Genomic DNA, 20,165 nt, shown 5'->3' with positions numbered 1-20,165 from the left:
AAATCCTGGTGATGTAAGTGTTACAAGCGAGCAAGATAGTGACAAAAGTCTCGATACGAGCATGCGTAAGTGAATGCGTACCAAAGATGTGTTGTTCAAGTGGCATGATGATCCAAGTGTACACAAATTTGATAGCAGTAATTCAGGAATAATCAGGTAATATCACTGATGATTCTTCAGCTTTAGATATTTTTGAACAATTTTTTACCATAGAACTAATGACAACAATAGCTGACAAAACAAACAAGTTTCATACCTTCACCACAAATAATAGACCATCTTCACGACTAAAGCAGTGGAAAAACACCACCCTTCAAGAACGTTACATTTTTCTAGCTATTACAAAAACTTTTTTCCACCTTCTGGATATGACCATATTCTAAATTTCCACTGTCTCTATACTGTAAAATTTGGAAAAAACTCAAACTTAGCAGACTACCAACTCATGCTTATCAGGGAAATAATCAGGCAGTTAGAATTCAAAAATACCATATCCCCAGAACAACAGGGAGGTTGGAAGGACGTCCATCACCTGGAGATCAACCACTGCATCTCAAAGAAAGGCATTTCCCTTCTACTGAGAAGAAGAAGAATGCAGCTCGAGTTTGTTATGTCTGTTCGAATATCACTCTTGAGCAGAAGAAGCGTAGTGAGAGCTGGTATATGTGCACCAAATGTGACGTTGGACTCTGTGTACAGCCCTGTTTTGAAAAATATCATTCTTGCTAAATTTTTAGGATTTTCTTACCCTGGCACTTAGTAGGCTTAGTAATAACTGTGTTGTAAATAATAGTGCTCTTTATATATTTTGATTAATTTCTACATAAATTAATATGTGTAATTTGCATAATCAAGTGGACACCCCTTGATTATGCAAATTTTATAAAACACTATTATTGCCATTTTTGCGAGTGAACGAGTGTATATCAAGAATGTATGATGCTGTCTGGACTTCTTACTTCAGTAAGAATTTTAATTGATTTTATTTATAAATTTTTTGCAAAATTAATTCAGCACATGGGACAATGTCAGTAGAATATAAAATCAGCAGTTAAAGGGTTAATAACATTTTCTTTTCTCAAGCTTACTTTATTGTAAGAATACAGTGTATAATATATACAAAATATGTGTTAATTGACTGTTGACCAGTAACCTGGTAAGGCTTCCGGTCAACAGTTGGCTGTTATTAGTAGTTACTGATGGAAGTTTTTTTTCACTTGGCTATGCTACCAATTATATATTTCGTTTAATCCTTTATCCAAGTGTAAGCAAACAAAGTTTGTGCCCGAAGTATTTTCAGGACTGGGACAACTTGTGGCAAAGGTGGTATAACTTCTCATCACTTGCCTTTGTATCCCATAATGCAAAGCACATCTCCTTGTGGACATGTATAATGCTATGCATTAAGGGAAGGGTCACTACCTGGATTTTCTGGAAATATGGAATATGGGTATTTATGGGCATATGGAAATATGCCTTCTCCATTACTTCCACCTTAGTATCACCACCTCTGGGTCTGGCTCCCACTGATGAGACCTCTATAAAGATCGAAACCGGTCTGTAAATAGTTACAGTAAATAGTCGAAACGCTCTCCACGAAATGTGTCGAAATGTTCTCCACTCATTTGGTCAGGTGGATATCTACAATTTGGTGCACTGCACTGTTCAGTTCTTTGCATTTCTTTAAACTTTCTGGAGGCTTATTGTAGTACTTTAAAAAAAACCAAAAAAAAAAAAAAAAAAAAACCTGCTATTCTTGAAGCATGATTTCATTTTTCAAGACATATTCCATCAATCAAATGTGAAAGACTTAGAAACATGACTTTTGGGCAGTACAGTAATTTAGTTGTTTGGTCTTTTGTGTGTGTGTGGGGGGGGGGGGGACTTCTTATTTTTAGTTATATCAGGAAGCACTCCATTCTGCTTCCATTAAATTCTGGATTTTTGTAATTTGCCGTACAATGTATTCATAATTAAAGTTGAGAATTGCATGAATGTTATGAAATTAATTTTTATACAGTACATATTGAAGTCTTGAATTGGTATCAGCATTACATACCAATTTTCTGTTAGTTCTTGTTGCTTTTTGTCCATGATTAAAATAGAAGTGAAATAAAATATAGATGGTTTACATATTCTTCAAGTACGATTAGAGGAAAGTGGTTTAATATTTGTTTTGTGTGCACTTTAAATTTATATCAGAAATTTATTAATGATTTGGTATTTCTTTTCAAGGTATTCTCAAGTTACAAGTATCCTGGACCCGATCACTTAGAGGAGTATAAAACTATGTTTGGCAATAACTGGAAATCTGGTCTTTCTCACATGCAGAGAAGTAATTATCACATCAAAGCTAAACATGTGACTCCAGATGATAAAGTTTTGAATGAAAAGCTGCAGTTTTACAATGTTAGAGTACCAGAACACAAAAAAGAAAGAGATGGGATAATGGAAGAAGGCTTAGGTCGTCTTCCTCGTGAATTAGATTCTGTTAGTAATCTTCTCCTGTTCAATACATCTGAGAATCCGTAAGTATTAAGTTTTTCTTATTGTTTTAATTGTATTCATCATGGAAGGGCTTGCTTAACCTCATATCTAACAATGCATTTCACTCATCCACCACTCTTTTGTACAAATTTCTGAATGGCTCTCTCTCACACACACACCACCCTTTTACTCTATGATTAATAACCTTTCCACATTAACTACAGGAAAGTGATTTAATATTTTTTTTGTGTATCCATTAAATTTATTACAGAATGTATGCTGAAATGAATTACAGCATATATTCTGTAATTCAGTTTTCCTTGCTTTTTTTCTCTCCTACTTCTTGAAAATTACTATCCCTAACTTTTGTTATCAAATAATGCATACTTAGAAGTAAAACACGTCAAATTGTTTCCATTGGTCACTTGTTTCAATAAGAAGTAATCATTAAGAATATTTATCAGAACTTACTAGTGTGTCAAATTGCCATATATTCTGCAGTTCTGTTTTATTTTACTTCATTTTATTTTTTTCAAGTTTTTTCCTCTTTCACTGGTTATATATGAAGTAGACTGATATTTAAAAATTGAATGCTAATAAATGTCAGACAAGGATGTACATTATCCCACCTGTTATTCATTATCTGTATGGATCGCATATGAAGGAGAATGGTATTAAACCTGATATAAACATTGGAAATGTTAATCTCAGCTCTTTACTGTATGTAGATGATGTTATACTTTTAAATAAATCCAGTACAAGTCTACAAGATTCCCTGACTGAATTGAATAACTGTTGTAATAGATATGGTATGAAGGTCAACAATAACAAGACAAAGACATTGAAAATATCAACTGGATTGTGAATGGAGAAAATATAGAACAAGTAAAATATTTCAGCTACTTAGGCATAATTTTTAGTGAGGATGGTAAATTAAATATGAAAATAGACAACAGAATCAACAAATCTGGTATGGTAGGAAGTCAGCTGAATAAATTATTATTATTATTATTATTATTATTATATGAGATAATAATAGAGAGGTCTCATCGAGGGAGGCTGTAAATTACCCAACCCAGCTATCATATCTTCCCTTAAATTCATTTACACTAGATACACTCACTACCCATAAGGGCAAATTATTCCACTCACTCACTGCTCTCTGGGAGAAAAACCTAGCTCTTAACCCTTTCTTGACTGAGAACAACCTTAACTTCCATGAATGCCCTTGTGTTCTCTCTCCTGCCTTCCATATAACAAAAAATTACCATGAATGAGTTCAAGGCAAGGTATGATAGATACTGTGTGAATGTCGAATAGTTGTTCTTGACATGATGTTAGGGCCTCCCTCGATGAGTCTGTCGACTCCTTGGAGTTGCCCGGAACAATAACAATAATAATAATAAAAAAAGTTATTTCGATGTCGATGGTTTCATAAAATCTAATAGATTCTTCTGACGGCATAATGTCTTTTTCTTGTCACACAAAATTTCTTCATAGCAAGCTAATGATTTTTTTATTCCTTGTCTTGTGGCTACAATTCGTTCCTCGTTAGAATCTATGTCCTCCAAAATCTGTAAACTTACTTTTATGATTGTTTTTCCTGTGGATTCCTGTAGATTAAACCTTCTTTGCTAGCTCACAAATTTTCATTCCGCCTTCAAAATCCTTAATAATATTGAGTTTTGTTTCCAAAGTCAATGTTTTTCTTTTCTTGCTAGCTGTAGAAGAATCGGACTTGCTTCTTTTGGATGACATTATTATTTTTTATGTGATAAAATTTTTATCAAGAACATAACATTAAACAATTGCAAGGTTTGTAGACTATAAAAATCGTGTATGAATGGAGACCACGCGAAACACGTCAGTGCTTGTTCACAGCATGTGCGACACGGCGAATGCAGCCGGAGCCTGAAAGATATGACTAGTGGTGAGGCGTGAAGCAGGACGGGAATATGTACAAATAAGAAACCACGTAACACCGGATTCATGTAAGTCGGGGTATGACTGTACTTTGCCTTTTTCATCTTTAATTGTGGTCTGTTTTGGTTGCCACTTTCTATTAATGGTTCTGATCATTTTGTATACCTCCCTTGTTTTGTGCTCTCCATATACTTTTCTATATTATTGCATTGCATTGCACTCTTTTGTCACCTCGTTACACTTTCTTCTATATTGCTCCTCTATTTGTTCTGATGTATCCCTTCTTATCTTCAACATTCTTTTCTCCTGTACTAATTTCAGTGTTTCTTGTCTAATCCATTTCTTCTTGATCTTCTCTTCTTCTGGTATTGTTTCTTCAACTGCATCTACTATCACCTTCATTACTCTTCTCACTCTTAGATTCGAGTCTCCACACTTTTAAATTTCTCTTCTAACACTGTTCTGTACCTTCTTCCTATTTCTGCTTCACTTATTCTTGCTATGTCTCTTCGTTTCTGATGATGGGGTTTATATTTCTTTTTTAATTTCAACTTTATGTTTGCAATCACTAAACTATGGTCTGAGTCTATATCCACTCCTTGAAAAGTTCGACACTGCTGTACTGATGTTATCCATCTTTTTGTAATCGTAATCATATCAGTCATGTTCTTGGTTTTCCTGTCATTTGATCGTCACATCCATTTTCTACACTTCTTTTGTTGTAATCTTGTGTTACAGATCATCATCTTGTGGTCCAGCAAATTCTAACAATTTTTCACCTCATTCCCGAAACTATATTTTCGCATGACTCTTTCCGAACCATCATTATCTATTCCAACTTTGGCATTCCAATCTCCAGTATTGGAATGCTCACAAGTAATATACTAATTTGGAGAAAAATTGTTGATAAGAGATTATTAATAATATAAACTTATTCATGTAGTGCTGTTATAGTAGCTTGAATGCTCCTTTAGGGTACATATCAGGAAATATTGGTAATTAAACAGAAGTATTAATTACATATTTTTACACTTAAAAATGTATTGTAAAAATTCATAATTTTAAAATAATTTTTTCAGTTTTTTTTTTTTTTCATTGTGTATTTGTTTGTAGCCAACTAACTCTATTTTTTATTCTGAATTCAAATTGTTAAACAGTATTCTCGTTGAGAGTGATATTTCCTTTTCACAAATAACTAAGGACTGAACAGAGCTTACTGTGAGTATAATTGTTAAGGTTTTCTTTAGTCTTAAAATGGCTGCAGGTGTTGAAACGATTGATGTTATAATTATGACCAGTTGAAGCAAGCATTTCTCTGTTGTCACAGTGCTTAATTATGTACAGTTACTAAACTATACATAGTTTCTGTTGAAATCATTGCATTTTCACAAGCATTGGCTCTCTTTGCTTTCCAAAATTGATCTGTATATTTACATATACTATTTTTTTTTTTTATTACCCTTGACATATGTGCATAATCTTAATGTGGAATATGTTTAGCAGCTAAAGAATATTCAGTATGGCATAGAAAGGTGAAGGAATTAGCAGCTTAAACATTTTGTGTTGTGTACCGTAAAATATCAGTGAACTTCATTTATCATGAAATGTTCTAAATGCAGTGTTCCTTCCTTGTTCATGAAATGAATTTGTAATTGCAGTGTTTTTAAATATGACTTCATTTCTTGAAAGTTCATAAGTAGAGACGTGCCTGTTTTATCATTACATGTGATGTACAGTGTTATAGGATTTTCTATTTCTGAAGTGGTAAATTTATACTAATGCCTGAGGAAGTCCTAATAAACTTTCTTCTGTTTCACAGAAGTATTCAATCTGGGTAACTTGACGAAATCAGTCAACCACTTGAGAGACTTTTTTTACACATGAACATACTTTTGTCCACACTGTTGAAATTAATGATGAAAGGCTGCATTCTCTCTCTCTCTCTCTCTCTCTCTCTCTCTCAGGATGGAATAAAGTGACAGTTGTATCTTTAAAGTTTGTTTCAATATACATTATGGGAGTAATAGTTCCATTCCTCAATATAAGCCAATTATGATAAAATATGATTTAAAGTGAAGATAAAGAGCCAATAGGCTTCATTTCGGCGATGTAAAACATTATTTAATTTAGGGATATTAGATCCCACATTGTTTTAAAACCGAATAAGAAACTCAAGGATCGGAATCAAAGAGTTTCAAGCCGAATATAGTAACTATAAATGTATCTCCGACTACTAGCGTGAGCTAAAGCACGTAGTTCAAGTACGTAGTACAAACTAGGGCAACTCGTTGCAAAGGTGGAGAAAGTTTTGATCGCTAGTCTTAGTATTTTCCATAATGTAAAACCCATCTCCTAGGAGATGTATGATGTTTTACATTATGGTGGGAGGTCACTACCCAGACCGGTTTCGATTTTATTGAGATCTCGTCAATGAGTAGCTAGACCAAAGTATAATACTAAGGTTATAGCGAAAGGAACTTATATACTCTGCTATATGAGTTGTTAAAAAAGATGTACCCATAAATTATTATTTAAAATAAAGATAAAGAGCCGATAGGCTTCATTTTGGTGATGTAAAACATTATTTAATTAAGGGGATATTAGATCCCACATTGTTTTAAAACCGAATAAGAAACTCAATGATCGGAATTGAAGAGTTTCAAGTCGAATATAGTAACTATAAACGTATCGGCGACTACTAGCGTGAGCTAAAGCATATAGTTCAAGTACGTAGTACAAACTAGGGCAACTCGTTGCAACGCGATACGTTTATAGTTACTATATTCGGCTTGAAACTCTTCGATTCCGATCCTTGAGTTTCTTATTTGGTTTTAAAACAATGTGGGATCTAATATCCCCTTAATTAAATAATGATTTAAAGAAAGTTTTTTACCACTAGGATTTGATTTGGTATTGTTTATTTCTGTAAGCATTTTTAATATCAACTTGTTTAAATTTCAGATTGGTATAGCAGTATATGCAATATGTTGATTATGTTAAAAAAAAGAATAATAAAATAACAGTAAATTTTCAGATACAAAAAGTATGTCATGCTCGATCCGCTGGGTGCCATCACTAAAACACGGAAAAATTTGGAAGAGGAAGATGAAAGTGACAACCTTGGAGAAGCTCCAACTACCATTATGCAAAGGGAACAGATGGAACAGACAGACAAAGACATTGTATATAGTCCTCGAATGGGACAAGTTCCAGAGATTGATGTACCTTTAGATCTTCCTGATCTTCCAGGTATAGCAGCATTTACTACTTGGTTATTATAACAAATCCATCATAAAATATTATTACCAGAATCGCTTATGTTTAATTTAAATGTCTTTATTTGTAAAAAATTTTTAAGTTTCATAGCCATTGTCAATACAATTATAGGAAAACACACAAAAAGATACCAATTCAATTGAAAGCACATGATGTTATGCACTATCGGCTGCAGGAGAATAATAAATTACATTGAATGTAAGAATTTGGTTCTGAAGATGTGTACTGGATTTATTTAGAAGTATAACATCTGTATAAATTAAAGATCTGAAATTATCATCTCCATTTTTGATATTGATTAAGTGATTATTGTAAGTGATTCTAGAAATAATATTTTATGATGAATTCTTCCTCTTATGTCTCAATTTTTAAAAGATTTATTTATTTAGGATTTATTTAGAAGTATAACATCTGCATAAATTAAAGATCTGAAATTATCATCTTCAATATTGATATTGATTAATTAAGTGATTCTAGAAATAATATTTTATGATGAATTCTTCCTCTTATGTCTCAATTTTTAAAAGAATATATAACAAATCCAGTGATATAATTAACTGTGTTAGTGATAAATCATTGGAGACATGATTTATCAGTGACTAATTTCATGAACAACAACAAAAAAAAAAGTATTAAGTGAAAATAGTTGGTTTCTTCCTGGTCTCTGATGAGAACCAGCAGTTTGAAACCTCTTTTAAGTCAGTGGGTGGTGGTGGTGGATTCTGATACCAAAAGTTACATACTCTCAGGAACTCTGAAGTCAATTTCTAAAATTTTAATTAAGTTTCAAATGTTTGGCTTTGAAATAAAAATATTAACCTTTTTACTGCTGAGTAAATAGAAGCCAGCCGAACTCTCTTTTCTGACTTATTTTCTTCATCATCAAATTCCTGACATGTACCCTCAAGGGGTGTACAGGATATGATAGTACTACACGAAAAAATTACATCATTACTAACTTCCTATCTACAATTTTCCTCCAAATCAGTCTGTTACTTCAGATTTGTTCCACTAGCTGACTTTTCACTGTTCGCCCTGGTTCCCTGGTGAAAACAATGGGGGCCTTGTTTAACTGGGCGACGCCCCAGCCGGCATGAAATTATGTCATGTGGTACCATCATTTTTTATTTTGGTTTAACCAATAAGAATACAATTTGGTCGGCTAAATCCCAAATTGCCAGCCCATCCTCGTTCGCTCAGTACCCAGGTAGATACCCAACAGGGTGCACCACGAGAAGGTGAGGATTGGACATTAGGTCAGAAGCCCTGGTCGGTTCTCCGCATTCCTTTAAAGGCTATGTGGAGGTCTCCTCTCATTTATACAGCTTTGACCCTTAAGCACCCCACTTATTTTCTTTTATAATTTAAATTATAAAATGACTTGCCAAACTTTATGACAATGTTTGTTTTCAATTCAAGATTAATTAAAATTATGACAAATAAATTGTGTTTTATTGAAAATTTTGCTTTTTTTTAATCAGAGTGTTTAGTATTTTATATAATACTAAACATTCCGTACCATACCACCTCGGTTAATCCTTTCCCAAATCACCCACTGTATGATATTTTAATTCTTGTAGATCCTGTCTAGGATTCTGACACACACCAGCCTGATGAATCCCTGGCTTTCTCTGTTTGCAGAAAACCAACCCATACAGGTAGATACATTCACCAGCAATCCTCCCCCCCCCTCGCAACAATATGGGATTATAAAAACCCTATATAACAGGACTAAATTAATTTTAACAGAAATAGCAGTCCACGTCCTTGAACAGAAACATACCCTGCAAATCGAAAAGGCCATGATATTAGACATATGAGACAACGAAACAATGCTTAGAATATCGGAAACGATAGCCATAAAATGTGACAAAAACTCAATAAATGTCCACCGACCCTACATAATCTCTGAGAATTGGAAGCTCCATAACATAAAAATTATGTCACTACTTCGACCAATAGAAGATAATACAAGCACACCAAAGACAGAAACACCAAGCCGACATGACATTTCCCCCATGAGTTCTGAAGATGGACGCACTGTTGAAACGGCTCACACCCCATTGCTCCCACTGCTGACCTTTTCTCATCAATTCTTCCTCTTCCCCCAAAAATAGTTTCTATTTTCAAAGCCTTCCATCATCTCCCCCCCCTCAATGCTCTCTACCCACCCTTAACAATAATAATATTATACATATTTAAAAAAAAAAACGAGTTTTTCAACAAATCCCCTACATTACTTTACCCCCCCCCCCCCCACTTTCCTAAACACCCTTCCTTTATCAGCAGATGAATGCATATTGCTGGGATAAGGAGACAGCCAACAACATCCAAAAAAGGTATGTCCAAATTTTCCTCCTATATTATTCTTCATATATTAGTTTTATAACACATCAGTAATGCCCTAAGATTTGAGTAAAAAGCCAATGACATTGTAAAAAAGGGCACTCCTAAACAAAAGTAGGTTATATTAGCCATAAAAATAATAGTTTATTTTAGAGGAGTAACATGGAAATTTTCCCAGAAATAATACATATAAATTAATCTGTTCAGATAACAATGGCTTAACTATTGAACCTAACATATCATTAATACCTTCTTAGCCAATGGCTACAACCTTCCAAAAAATCCAGAAAATATTACAACCAGTTACCCCCCCCCCCTCCCCTTCATAACAAAGATTACACTAAATCTATCACTGTTCCTTATATCCAGGTCATGTCTGAAAAGCTAACAAAAATTCTAAAAAAAAAATATGACCTGACTACCTTTTACAAGTCATATAAAAAATTGGCATCCCTTATCTGCTCCACCAAAGACCAGCCACTTCCCCTAGACCTACCTGGAGTATACCAAGGTCCCTTGCAGTTGTAAACTGTCATGCTATGGCCAAACAGGCAGCTAATATCAGGATATCCGAACACAAAGACTACATCCAGTTTCCTAATACAGCCACTCAAGATTTGCTGATCATGCTCTAGATACCCACCACAGAATACGCTGGAAGAAAGCCACTTTACTACACCGCAGCAAATATAAGTATGAAAGATTATTTCTGGAATCAACCTCAGCTCTTAAAAAAATTCCCAAACCTCAACAAATTTGGGTGCATGAAACTGTTCCAAATTTGGGAAGCTTGCATCCTTAGAACATCAGCCCAACAGCCAAGACAACCCAATTTAGCTAGGGGACACCTTTAGGACCAACTTTAGTTGCCTTCATCAGCCTCATTAGGTTGTACTTTTTTAACGATATAGCTTTTTTTTTTTCTGATGTGCCACGGATGTAAGGTATGGTGATGGCATTTCTGAAGAGATGGTTGGGGAATGGGGAAGGACTTGATTATTTTTTTAATTCTATTATCATTGTAGCCATTGGAAAAGAAGGTGTTTTGTATGTATTTGAGTTTGGTTGAAAGGACTTGTGGAACAAAGATTGTGGGCTCTATTGGTTAGAGTTTTAATAATGCCATATTGCTGAGAGGGGGTGGTGGGAGAGTTTGTGAATGTATCTGCCTCTATATAGCCTACCCAACTGTTTTGTTGTGGTTGTGCCTTCACATTTCCACTTCACAATCACATCACCAACTGTTGACTCGTGTAGCTTGAGGAGGGTTGAAATGTCTCTGACAGATTTTTTACTGATGTGGCAACCAATAACTAGTCCACGTTCAAAGTCACTGAGCTCCCTTGACTATCCATTCTGCTCGTACTTCTTTTCACTGAACAACACACAGCTCCATGCCTCCTTTTATACCGGTAAGCGAGGTCATAGTGACATCTAGACATCAGCTTATGAATTACAGAGGAGGTGTACGGATACTTTTGATCAGATTGTGTGTGTGTGTGTGTGTGTATTTGTTTGTTTGTAGTTTATTTTTGCATAGTCTGAAACCTTGCTCTGGAGACCAAACATGAAACTTTTTCAAGCCACTTCAAACCTCCAATAAATGGGGTTGAGGTCTTAAACCAGGCAGTGAAATTTGTCTCCCACCTAAAGAAGGTGAAAACAGAACTGAAATGTTTTTGGAAAATTTGGATTAAAAGAGCAAAGCTAAGTAATAGTAAATACCTGCTGGATTTCTATCCAGGACAGACTAGTTACTAGTAATTCCAAGATAAAGATGTGTGCAAATTCATATGAAGAGGTGACACAAGAATAAGAAAAATCTCATTGACTACATTGCATCCTTGTTCATTTAAGATGTTACTTTTCATCACTCCAGCTACTTGCCCTCTACAAATCCCAGATCTATCCAACTTTGGAACGCTTCTCTTGCATCTGGGGGGGGGGGGTACGCCTAAAACCTCTGGAAAAATTCTTGATGCTGGTTGGAAGAGAGCAGTTCATTTGATTGATGGTCACTTGTTCACAGACTCTCTTTTCAACCACTGTCTCAGAGACATTGTTTCTACATTATGTGTCTTCTACAGTTATATTCATGGGCGTCTACCATGCCCCTCAATTTCTGCTAAAACTACAGTAATATGAGCAACAACTGCTTACTGTCCTTTTACAGTTGAATTACTGACTCACCAAACCTACTATTTCCATTCATGTTTCCTTCCATCATCCTAAATTCTGTGGAACAGACTTCCACATAAAGTATTTTCCCCAAGGGATATTAACCTCCAGTTCTTCAAAAAGTATATCAACAGATCACATTGCTCTTGACCCCAGCCTACATGTGGCATTTATTTGTTAGTGTTTTTAATGGCACTTATGACGTAGACACAAGTGCCATTACAGACAATGTTCACATGAATAAATAATAATTTTTTTATTGCAAATATTTCCTCCTGAAAGTGACAGGCCATCATCAGTTCACAATCACGTTCCTTTTTTAAAGATACAAGCACATACTGGAGTACCACCTTATAGGTGTTTACAAAATAAAATGAAATTACAAGTAAAATTAAATTAATTTTGAACTATAATAAAATTAGATAATTAAATTTAAATGACATGAACATACAAAAAAAACGTTAATATATTTTATTTTTAATGTTACCTGTAATTTCATTTTACTTTGTAACCACCCATATGGTGGCACTCCAGCACATGGCTCAGATCTGTAAAAAGGAATAACATTTCTTTGTTCTAGCTTCACCTTGTGATTGTGCTATACTGATGATAGCCAGTTAGTTTCATAGCAAAATATTTGCAATAATAAAAGTATTTATTCTTTGTTTCTAATAATTGTTATTTGCTATATAGGCCTTGCAACTCTTGTGTGGGAGTAATATATATATATATATATATATATTTTATACAATTTTATATATTTTATATTTTACACATATATATATATATATATATATATATAATTTTATATATATATATATATATATATATATATATATATATATAAAATTGTTCATGGAGATGTCTTCATGTTAGTTCGTGACACTTGTATATTACAGGGGATTGGAAAGAAGAAATGATCACAATTTAATTTGAACAGAAAAAAAGTTTGAAAACAATAAACAAAACTCTGTAGAAAACATTGATTCACCACAAGTTGTTTCCATGGATAGAAAAATCAAAATCCAAAGTTCACTAAGAAAGTTAGAGGCATCCCCTCCCCCCCCCCAAAAAAAAAAAAAAGTTCTAACAAATAAGTCAGCATGTGTTCTTAGATAATATAGACATCAATGTAAGAAAGCCAGCATCGTGTAAAAGTAACTACACAAAAGTATTGTGTAGTTGCAATACTATACATAAAATATTCAGGAAGATAACAGTGTTCTGGAGGCTATTAAAAAGTACTGCAAAAGGAATCAGATGTTAAAGCTGGCATGAAATCTGGATATTTGGAGTAATTACTTTTAAAGATTGCTAAACAAAGTGAAAAGTTATAGAACAGTGGTAGAAAATATTCAAGAGGGATGTAATCAGAAGTACATATAAATACTTGAAGTAGAAAAATCCATTTAAATCCAAAATGTGAAAAGGCAACTGAGGTAGATAATATTTGACTAGAAATGCTAAAATATGGAGGTAGAAAAGTTTTATAGTGGTTGCATTGAATAATTCGAAATTCATCCTTTATCCAAAAGGTTGAATTATTATTATTAAGAGAGAGACCTCCAGGGAGTCAAGAACTCACCGGGAAGCCATACCATTCGCACTACCTGTCACACCTCTTCTTGAATTCATTCACGCTACTTGCACACAACATTGGGTTCAGGTGCAAATAGAGGTTGTCAGGTTCAGATTTTCACATTACAATGTATAGTTGAGAAATCATAGGAATATGACAAGGATCTAAACTTGTGTTATAGATCTGAGAAAGGCAAATGACAAAGTGTCCAGAAAAAAGCTTTTCAAAACACTACAATTATATGGGGGTAAATGGAACATTATACAGAGCAATATAGTCTCTATTTAAGTTGTACGTCAACAGTTAGAATTGAAGGAAATAAAAGAAGATGGTTTGATGTAAAATCAGGAGTAAGACAAGGATGCACTTTATCTCCAGTCTTATTCATAATCTATATTAATCACATTATGAAAGAAAGTGGCATTAGGCAAATATTAGAATTGGAGATATCAAACTTAGCTGTTTGCTTTATGCAGTGATGTACTCCAGTGCAAGTCTCCAGGATTCTCTAACTAAAATGCAGCTGTAACAAATTTGACATTAAAATCAGCCATAAAAAGACAAAAACTATGAAAATCAGCAGAAACATTGAACACAACTGCATCCTGAATGGAGAGTCTATAGAACAAGTAAAATATTTCAGCTATTTAGCCACAGATTTTAGTGAAGATGGCAAGTTAAATCTGGAAATAGACAACAGAATAAGCAAATGTGGTATAGTGGGTAGCCAGCTGAATAAATTTTTATGGAATAAGAGGGAAATTAGCCAAACACCAAACTAACAATATATAAGACAGTGTTGAAACCAGTTTTAAGTTATGGATCTAAGAGTTGGGTTAGAAATAAAACACTCGATCAAAGACTAGAGACCACAGATATGAGGGTTGTGAAAAAAATTAGGTGAGTGAACAGATGGTATCAATGGCAGAATCATATTAAAAATGAAGATATTAGAAGGAACTTGACATTGTTAGCATTCGAGAATGTGTAAGCAGAGCTAATGTAGGATGTTATAGTCACTTAAACAGAATGGGTAAGGAAAGGTTAGCAAAACTGGTATTTGATACCAAAATGGCAGAAAAGGAAGACCAATCCCTGGGTGGTCTTCCTTTTTTGCCATTCATGCTATTAAAGCACTTCTGACCAAATCAATCCTGGGTGGATTGATTTGGTCAGAAGTGCTTTAATAGCATGAAATGTTACATATGACAGTACTGGTATACTGTCAAGTAATAAACTAATTTGGAGGAAAATTGTGGATAGGAGATTAATAATAATGTAAACTTAATCATATGGTGTTCTCATAGTAGTCTGAACACCTCTTCCCCCCCCCCCCTTTGAGGGTGTTCGGACTACTATGAGAACACTATATGTAGTGCCAGATGTTTGACATAGATGATGGCGAGAAAGAACAGGTACATAACAACCTATCTTCTAAGTGCCATCTTCTAAGAAAACTATCCCATATTGGTTAGCTTGAGAGAATTTTGAGGAACATCTACAACATTTGTTCTGTGTCTTTGCTGTGATACTAGATTATGCACAGTGTTTTTGTGTATTGCAGAGTAAGATACAGTCATCCAAAGATGTAATTTAAAACTGAAAATAACAGTTTATGTTCCCTTCTTAGATCTCATTTTTAATCAATCAGATGGAGGCTTCTAGTTCAGTTTTTCAGAAGAATGGACACTCACACATGCCCTATCTGATCGTCGTCCATATGCCAAAAAGATCTATAAGAACTCTTAGTCATAAGTATCACTTTTTGTTCTGTGTACTTTTTTCCTCTTATAGGAAGAAATGCAACACATGAAGTGATAATTTGATGAGTATATGGCATACTGGTCAAATAAATTAATATAGAGCTGTTCTGTGTCCAGTCATTGGTTATAACCATATGACCTTCCCTTATGTTCAAGAACTCTGACCATATAACCAGATTATTTGAATGCTTAACTTCCAAGTTGCATTTCACCCTGTCTATAAGCTTTCTTCATTTTTGTGCATAACAAAGGATAATAATAACATACCTCTACTGTGATTTCCTTAATATTCATGATTCCTTCCAATCTTGTGACTCATCATACTTTAACTAGAACAATGCAGACTTGCATAGTATCACTTCCATACAGAGGTGTTGATGGAGAAAAGGCTAAAGTCCTGCATAAAAGTAGGTTGCTTAAAAGACTGTATAAAGTGTGCCTAAGAAAGTTGAAAAGCATATTACTGTCTCATCCATATTCGAGCAGCAAATAGTCCATGTTTATCACATTATGGAAATAAACCTTCTGTCATTTATTCTTGTACTGTTACTCCATTTAAATTATAATAAAGATGCTCACAAAACAATAAGCAAAAATTGTATTCGTGAAAATAATTTTACATAATGTTTTTAATATAATTTAATAAACGTTATAATTTATACAGTTTTGAAGCCCCTCTCTCTCCCCACCCCACAATCTGTGGTGCTATTCAAATTTGCATAAAGTCTCCTGTCATTAACCTTCCAAATGGCCAGGACGTCTATAGACGTCCAACAAAATCTGGATATGATTTAGCCCACCTGTTTAAAGAACCAGGATAAGAAGTGCAATTTGACCGTCCTGTCCATTAGGTGTGATAAACCCTCACGCTGAAGAGAACGGTTAATCGGATTATCTCACGTTCTTAGCTACCTCTCAGTTGCCTATAACAAGAAACGCACATCCTTGTTCTATGCTGGTTAACTGGATTTTAGTTATATAGGATAGACTAAAAATAGAGAAATTACGTATATTTTTGTTTTCTCTTTTGATTGTACAATACAATTTTAATTTCTGGACAAAATAATGGTCTTGCATAATTTCTTCACTTAAATATTGCCTTACCTTGGAGAACCAATTTCATTTTTAATTTTTTTTGCACTAATTTTTTTCTAATCGCTTTCTAAACAAAACATTATTCTTTGTTCTCGAAGAAATTAATTCACGATAATTATTTGAAATATTCTTTTAAAAAAAAAGAAAAGAAAACCAGCTGCCGACGTTCCAGATTATATTATTTTTATTTTTGTACAAAACCATCAAAATCGAATAATACTTCACAGATTTCCTTTAGGACATGCTGGAGCAACTTTGCTTTATAGAGAATAACATGAAATTCTTTAATCATATCACTAAATTTTTTTTTCGTGTTGTATAGTAATTACTGTTCTTTGTACTTTCACTTTCTTGGTTTCCTTGTATAATTGGTCATTACAAAATGAAATTAACAGTTATAGATATTTACTGCATAATTCAGATATTTTATTCTCCAATTTTTAAAGTAAGCGATACATTTGCTTATTTTTATCATTCAAAATCAGAATATGCTTCGAATGTCTGCTAATCAATCAGAAAGATGGAAAAACAGAACAAGGAATTTCGGCCTGTAAAATATTCAGTTATTGCACGAGGTACTTTAGTGTGCTACCTTCTGGGCATGTTCTTTTGATCCAGTTCCCAGTGGTGTGTGTGTCGGGGGGGGAGAGTTAGTAAACTCCGTTAGTCTACAACTTTTTACTGGGCAGAAACGAATATTAGAAAGTATACCCAATATATAATTCATTTGTGAGATAGCAAGCAAGAGCAGCAGCAGCAATAGCAATAATTTTTTTCAAGATAATTATCAAATAATTTAGAATTTTTCGATAATAAAAGTGAAACTGATCACTATAAATAAAGAAATCGTTTTTGGCATAAATACTTCATCAGCCTGTAAAAGAAATGTCAGTTTTACTGTGTTAGGATATCTGAACAACAGAAAATGAAATAAGACATTCTTGCTTGAGGCAATTTAGTGTGACGTCTAGGAAACTTTCTGTCTTGTGTTTCTCAAAAGACTTTTAGCTTTTCCTCTAGGTAAGAGGATTATTGTCCAGCATTTCTAAAACGTATTTCAGAAATAGCAATCAGCAGAAATAGAAGTAGTAATATTTAGATTTTTTTTTAAAAAAAAAGAAACAGATATAACACAATTGAAATTTCTTTGTGTGGTATACAGTTCTACATGTTGAAAATACACCATAGTATTTCTAAATCTTAGAATAATTTCAGCAGACCGCTGATTTCAGATTCAAAGAAAGAGTACAGAATTAGAAGCTTCGATATACAACAATATTATTGCTTTATTTCTTTTGTCAAAATGGGAAATTGAAATAAGAGATTTTGAATACCGTCTGAAAGCTTTCAAAGCTATAGAAATTTAAAGTAGTTATGCAACTCAGTTCTAGGACAGGAGAGTGGGTGTTGCAGTAAAAAATCCTAAAAATGAGCATAAATTTTTAATCATTCTATACAAGATATTCTTCGTATTATATTTTCAACATATCTACAGTGGTTAAGCACTGGATATTGTATCATTTGTTGTTCATAAAAAAAAAAAAAAAAAAAAAATCGTTCCTGAAATTGATATGTGACAATTCATATAAAGGTATTTTGCAAAGCAAGAAAGCAAAATGTCATATTTATTTCACTAAATGTTATTTAAAAATATAAATATTTGACAAAATATTTTAAACGTAAACAAACAAACATTTGAAAATTCGCGAAAAAAATCTATATTGTCAGTAAAGTGGAGGAAATTAACTATTACTAAAGTATATTCATTGCAAAGGCTGATCTATGGTTATTTCAGGATTGATTGTTTATTTTGGCAGATGTGAAACTTCTACTTTTGGAAAGAGACACAAATAATAAATTGTTCAGCAAAAAAAAAAAAAAAAAAAAAAAGATCAAATATCCTAGTACAGTGAAGAAAATTCGATGTAACAGAGTACATGTAAAGACAAGTGACACAAAAGTCGCTCGACCACAGTTAATACGCTAATGACTCTCAAATTGCCGTTAAGGGATTAACAGCGGAGGAGGGTAAATACTTGATAAAAGATAGAATGCGGATGAAGTCTTGATCCATGAAAAAGTCTGGGGTAGTCTTGCTATTTCATCCACCTTGGCCGGTAGGAGGGTTAAGTGACTAATCTGACAAAATTTCTATTTTCTTCTGAATGAAATATTTGTCTGAAAACACTTTTTGGCAAAGAAATGTGTTCATACTGTAGATTTGTTTTGGGGAACTGACTTTATTCAAAACTTAGCTTACAGCTTTAAATATTGTACTGTATTCACTTGAAATGGTACACCAGGATAAATAAAACTGGAAACTTCTGAGAGATTTTGTTTTGTCAGGAAGGATTAATGAATGTTATGATCTATTATTATTTTTATGACAGTTTCTCCCAAGAAAGATTGTGAACCTCTTGCACATTAGTAGTATACATGGGTTAAATAATTCAGAATCATAATCTTTGAGACCAAAAATGAAACTGAGTACACTAACTTTTTTTTTGCATAATTTTCAGAATCCCTGTTCTTAGACCAAACATGGAATAATGAAATTCACCCCCCCCCCCCCCCACACACACACACATACCTAAAGACAATCACAAACATCCATGCCTATGGTGGGATTCTAACATTCAGCCTGTTGGTTGGGGAGCAGGATACATTAATCACTTGGCTACGAGGCCATCAAAACAAAGTGCATTTTTTATAGAAAGTAAACTATAGTCAATTTTTTTTTTCTCATAATGTTTAAGAAATACTGAAATCAGAAAGCCGATTAAATAATATTCATCTTGTATGAATATTAAATAAAGGACCTGGACAAAAATCTTTTCCTATTGAGTTCTTCATCCACTTGTGCATTCAGTCCCATGTGTTGAAGGAGTAAAAGGCTAACATAGTACTTTGCAGTATATACACCACTAATGAAACAAATACCCCAACAAATGATCTACATGGTCATTACTGAATTAACAGGACTGACTATGCAGATTTTTTGTTTGCAGTTTGTTTGTTGTCCTTCATAATCCTCTAGTGAAATATCCACATTAGGAAGAATGTCGTCAGAGATTAGAATTTTATGTTGTTTCATGCATGTTCATCCATTGTGATGGGTGGATTTAAGTTAAAAATTAATACAGGTCCGTTTAGCATAAAATCAATATTTGGGGAATAGGTTTTTATATCTATAAATTCTGTTCACTCCAGCAAATTTTTGAACTTCACAATGATGAACTTAAAGTAGCGTTGCTTTTATAGAGACTGACTGGAACTTTCAGTGGGTCATTATATTATATGAATTACTAAATGGTTTTCACCATTTTGCAAGCTGATATCAGCATTTTAATAAACAGCACATCAGCTCTCGCTCTTTAGCAATGTTATTCACTATTAACAAACTGCCAAAAAATTTCATAAAAAGTTCTGTAGCATCTGTTTCATTTTAATGAAATTCACTGTAACAATTCTGAGTCCTTAACAGTTTGCTACAGAGAGTTGATTGTACGAGTGCTCAA

The 20,165-nt window shown here is 33.6% G+C and overlaps 1 protein-coding gene across 2 annotated transcripts in view; it reads left to right on the top strand.

Annotated features, from left to right (window-relative positions):
* Positions 1-20,165, top strand: part of wash (WASH complex subunit washout) — a 55,133-nt gene that overhangs the window by 16,196 nt on the left and 18,772 nt on the right. For both annotated transcript variants that reach the window (XM_090415828.1, XM_090415829.1), the window contains 2 exons: positions 2,236-2,528; positions 7,445-7,659. In XM_090415828.1, the coding sequence (XP_090271954.1) occupies positions 2,236-2,528; positions 7,445-7,659 (508 nt within the window). The remainder of the gene's footprint in view (positions 1-2,235; positions 2,529-7,444; positions 7,660-20,165) is intronic.

The sequence above is a fragment of the Typopeltis vanoorti genome, chromosome 3 (genome assembly GCF_054136105.1).
Source record: "Typopeltis vanoorti isolate ZY-2024b chromosome 3, IOZ_Tvanoo_1.0, whole genome shotgun sequence".
Taxonomy (NCBI): Eukaryota; Metazoa; Arthropoda; class Arachnida; order Uropygi; family Thelyphonidae; genus Typopeltis; species Typopeltis vanoorti.
The sequence above is the reverse complement of the archived record's forward strand: the minus strand, read 5'-3'. Positions and strand labels throughout refer to the sequence as shown.